This window comes from Lissotriton helveticus, chromosome 12, assembly GCF_964261635.1.
Source record: "Lissotriton helveticus chromosome 12, aLisHel1.1, whole genome shotgun sequence".
Lineage (NCBI taxonomy): Eukaryota > Metazoa > Chordata > Amphibia > Caudata > Salamandridae > Lissotriton > Lissotriton helveticus.
In genome coordinates, this window is record NC_136073.1 from 915,271,047 (window position 1) to 915,276,177 (window position 5,131).

Genomic DNA, 5,131 nt, shown 5'->3' on the forward strand with positions numbered 1-5,131 from the left:
TTGCCTCGCCACAAAATCTGTCACTAGTAAAAGAAAATTAGTAAGTCCAGCACCACAGATGGCCAAGGCCCTCCCATAAAAAATAATAAAAGTTGGAAATTAAAATAAAATCCCCTAGCAAATAATGTTACATTAATTTTTCTAAAAAGTAAAAAATATAAATATAATTTCATATTAAAAACATACATCGAATATTTGGATAACTACTTTGAATTTACTAATTCATGTAACAATACATTTTAATAAAATGTAACTAATTAAATTGCATTTAATTCTTTACAGCACCTTCATTGATTATTAATATATAAAAAATATTTTTTTCTTTAGGTGAGATTTTATTTGTATTTAATAGTGCTGAATTTTTTCTTTTTGTTTTACTTTTAAAATAAATATATAATATGAATGAACATTCATCTTAAATATAAAAATATTTGTAATGCTTATTTTTCAAATTATACACTTTAAAAAAAAAGAAATCTCGATAAATTACCATATGGAGACTCCACAGGTGGAATGGATATCTCTATGTGAAAGTAGGGGGACATGAATAAGGAAGGGTGCGAGAGGTGACCATCTAGAAAGTTAAGTTGAAGATTGGAAATAGCCAGGTGTATTTATTTGGTGACAGGTACTTGTGTTTGTCTGTGTGTGTTTTAAGCACATCGTAGAGACGACGGTGACACAAGAGACGAGCGAGCCAGACACAACATTGGACGAACGGGTCAAATTGTGGTTGGGAGCAGACATGATCCAGAGGTTGCCTAAGGGAAGGATAAAGTGATGAGTCTCTTGAGCAGAAGGGACAGGAGAAGCTGCACACTGGGGGCCAGATTTATCAAACAGTTGCGTCACCCTTGTACCGTGCAAAGGGGCAGAATGGTGATGCAACTACTAAGTAATGTTGTCTAGGTATAGCATTTTGTACTGAAAGGGAACCGTTCCAGTACAAAAATCTATGCTAGACTAATGCACATACCCTTGCACTATGGCTCAAAGGAGTGTGTGTGGCACACAGCAGCACATTTCTGCACCAGTTCTAGCAAAAGGGGAGGAGAGAGCCATATCTCTGTAGATATGGTGCTCTCCTGAACCGTCCCAGTCACGCAACACGGCGCAGCATTTTTTTTATTGATTTACTTTAGGCTTTACACCGCTATAAAGGGCTGGGGAACTGATCAATATTTTGTTGCACCACTCAGGAGCCTTCTAAAATGTAGTTAACTGTACAATGTTCTAGACACCTCAAAGAATAATAATGTAAATATACTTTTAATGGACATGTTTTGATCGCTTTTCATCACCTTTATTGTCTGGAACATGGGTCTCCGAAGAGAAGCTCTGGATCTACTGTGGATCACTAACACTATTAAAGAAGCTCTTTAAAGTGAAGCTCAGACCAGCACATCTTTAAGAGAGTTGTTTATGCACATGAAAGAAGACAGCACTGCTCATCTCAGGATCCTTAGAGTGGAGGCCAGTCAAACAAGTGGCAGAGCTTTGTGCCTACACCCAAACACACCGTGTGTTGGCCCTGAGGGCCAGCAGTGTGGCCATCTGTATCCATTCTCAGTGTGGCAAAGTCACAAGGAGATTGAACGCGTAGTAGGCCCCACTCTTCCAGTAACACTGGGTGTGTGAACAATGCACCAGGAAAGAAGAGTCCCTGTGGTAGCCTGAACAGGAACCAGATAGTAGTCACCAAAGTGTGTGCCGGTAGGAGCCGGATAGAAAGTGTGTGAGTTGGGTGCAGCATCAGATCAGGAGCTGAAGAGCGCAAGGGCTGGATTCAGATCTGAGATCTCCTTCAAGCCTCACTTGCACGCATCTTCATATGTGTATGCATGTGCGCAATTATTTATGTATCTGTGTTTGGCATTGTGTTTACAACTGAAAACTTGTGTATTGGGAGCATTGTGGGTGGTATTCCATCCAACCCTAACACAATGGTGGCTTTGGTGCAGTGGTGAGCATAACTGACATAATATACGTCTTGATGGTAGTATAGCGAGCATCCGTGGTGCGGCATAATAAACCCTGGGTGTTTGAAACAGATTCAGTTCATGTGAAGCAATTGTACATTTGAGTTCTTGATGAAAAGGACAAGCTTATATTTCAGGACCACATAATTTCTTATATTGAACACTAGGATTTTGCAGATAAAAAATTATGTTTCTTTCAGAAAATACATTTGGGAAATTAGTTTTGTTTGCCCAAAATATAACGGTATTTGAAAGACAAAAATGTTTATTTTCAGAATCTGACATGTTGTTGCAGACAAAATGGTTTCATTTCCCCAAATCAATTTAAGGCTCATAATTGAACAGCAATTTAAACTGTGTAGACGTATTGCTGTGGTTATGTCCTTTGTGCCAGAGGGTATGTGCGGCTTTGGCTGTTTTTTCATTAGACATCTAGATGCATTTCATATCGACAAGACTTTTCTGGAGATTTCTGCTGCTAACTTCATCAAAGAGTTGGGCACAGTGATAAAATGTATTCCAGCTCAAGATAATTTTCCTTGAGCGAAGTAACTCTCATCAGAGAAAAAATTGGAGAGCCCTAGACTCTCTCTCGTTAAAAGTCTGTAATGGTAATTATGATATAAAAAGTAAATAGTATTACAAATTGTGCTGCACAAGTTTTGAATGTAATAATTAAAAAAAACACAAATTAATTCAATAAACTATCTTTAGTCTTCTTCCCAGGTCGCAATAAATTTTGAAGATATGGAAAATAGAACCACTTGGACAAGTTTCATCTTGCTTGGACTCACAGATCGCAAAGAACTGCAGACTCCTATTTTTGTAATGTTCCTTCTTATTTATGGTGTCACTTTACTGGGCAACATTGGCATTCTTTTTATCATCATTATGAGCTCCACGCTTCGCACGCCCATGTATTTTTTCCTTGCAAATTTATCCTTTGTCGATCTTGGGTATTCCACTTGTGTTGTCCCTAAAATGTTGATGAACTTTGCCACAGGAAGTCAATCCATTTTTCTAATCAGTTGTGCACTCCAGTTTTATTTTTTTGCTGCATTTGTGATTTCTGAATTTTACATTCTGATGCTCATGGCATTTGATCGATACATTGCAATATGTCATCCATTGCACTACACTCAAAGGATGTCGCATAGATTCTGTGTTCTGTTGGTGGTCCTGTCTTATGTATATGGCTTCACAGATGCTATGACACAGACCGTACTGACGTTTCGTCTGTCGTACTGTGGATCACATGAAATCCATGGATTCTTCTGTGCCGACCCGCCACTATTAAAAATCTCCTGCAGTGACCTCAGGATAAAACAAACAGTGCTGCTCATGTCCTCTGGCTTTAATCTCTCCATCACATTTGTAGCTATATTTGTGTCCTACATCTTCATCATCTCAGCCATCCTCCGGATTCGCTCCGCAGATGCAAGGCGTAAAACCTTCTCCACATGTTCTTCACACCTAATGTCTGTCACCATTTTCTACGGGACCCTCTTTTTCATGTATCTACGTCCCAATTCTCAGCAGTCTGTGGATCAGGATAAAGTAGTCACTGTGTTTTATTCAGCTGTTATACCCATGTTGAATCCACTAATTTATGGATTGAGGAATCGGGAAGTGAAAGATGCTTTTAAAAAGGGAATTCACTTATGAAAGATCCCTTTTATACCTTATCCATGTATTTAGTCGCACACCATTTTGAAAAACTAGCAACCATTATGAGTAATCGCATTCATATTGATAAATGTGCTCCGGACTCCAAAATCTTGCAAATCTCTCCAATGGTTACCCAACTGAAATAGCAAGATACAGATACAGCTGACAACAGTCTTTGGTGATTATTTTTGACGTTAGCCCACTGTAGAACATTCTTTGATCAATTAGGTGGCTTAAACAATGTACTCACCCATTCATATTGGTGACAACTTATTTATGGATAATGTTGTTTGAGTTCTCCAGTAGGCCAAACCAGCCAGTGAATCCATACTTTTAAACATCTGGACGTGTTCTACATTTGGTGCTTTTGACAGACAGATGAGGATGCAACTGTTTTGGTTCTAATCTGCGTGTGTTTTCCATGTGCTGCTTTAATCAGTCTGCAAATGTAGTGCTCTATATTCTAAGTTTTTAATGCAGTAGTCTATGAGTTTACTTAACTGTTACATTTTTGGTTGCTGTACTAATAATTTGCATTTGTATTTTGATGTATGTTGGATTGTTTTTCTCTAACCTGGCTCTAACAGGTTGATAGTAATTGGGAGCAGTCTGCCACATAGCCATTAAGAGTCTCCATTTCAAATGTGACTCCCACAGTCAGCTGTGGATTTTAGCCAAAAGGATTTGACACACTGAGATGCTGAACGCTACATGAAACAGAAATCCATGTTCAGACAGCTGAGAGCTCTTGACTCTCAACCTTAGAACATGGGTAGAAGACATTATACAAAGCACAGGAAACCTTGCCTGCACTTCAGTCACATATCAGGATTATTACTGACAGCCTTTAAGCAGAGGTATTTTTACTATCTTCCCTGAATTGCTGGTAGGACGGGAGAACAGTTGTTGCAAGCACGCATCTCATGATAAAGGTCCTTGAAGCTGGCTGAAGGTCAGACCCATTACAGGTTTGCATCTAAACATCTGGCACTCCTGGTTCTGAAAGGCCAGTTGTACTGGACACAGCCAGTCTCATGCCTGGATGATTATATACCTGTACATCACATGCGTTTACAACACATGCGATTACAATGCATTGCTACAACGACTGTGTTGTTACATCGCAGTACCATTACAACACAAGTTGTTACAACGACTTGTGGTAGGGGGCGCTGGATGTTGGAATAGTTTAATTTACTATTCCAGCCCCAATGTGTGCAACAGTTGGAAAGGTGTTGGAATAGTAATTTATACTATTCCTTAGTTTAGAGAAGCCCCTACAGCAAGTCATTGTAACAACTTGCTTTGTAATGGTACTGCGATGTAACAATGCGGTCATTGTACCAACCGCGTTGTAATCGCATGCATTGTTACTCATGCAATGTAATGGCTGTTTCCCACCTGGATCATCTGTGGAAGGCTGGCTGTAAAGAGGCAAAGTTGGTCATATGTTAGTCTTGTATCTGAAAGGATGATCGAGTTGG

The 5,131-nt window shown here is 39.2% G+C and overlaps 1 protein-coding gene across 1 annotated transcript; it reads left to right on the forward strand.

Moving 5' to 3' along the window:
• Nucleotides 1-2,726: 2,726 nt before the first annotated feature.
• On the forward strand, nucleotides 2,727-3,644 carry LOC144798674 (olfactory receptor 5M5-like). Its single transcript, XM_078669657.1, has one exon. The coding sequence runs from the start codon at nucleotides 2,727-2,729 to the stop codon at nucleotides 3,642-3,644; it is 918 nt and encodes a 305-aa protein (XP_078525783.1).
• Nucleotides 3,645-5,131: the final 1,487 nt, after the last annotated feature.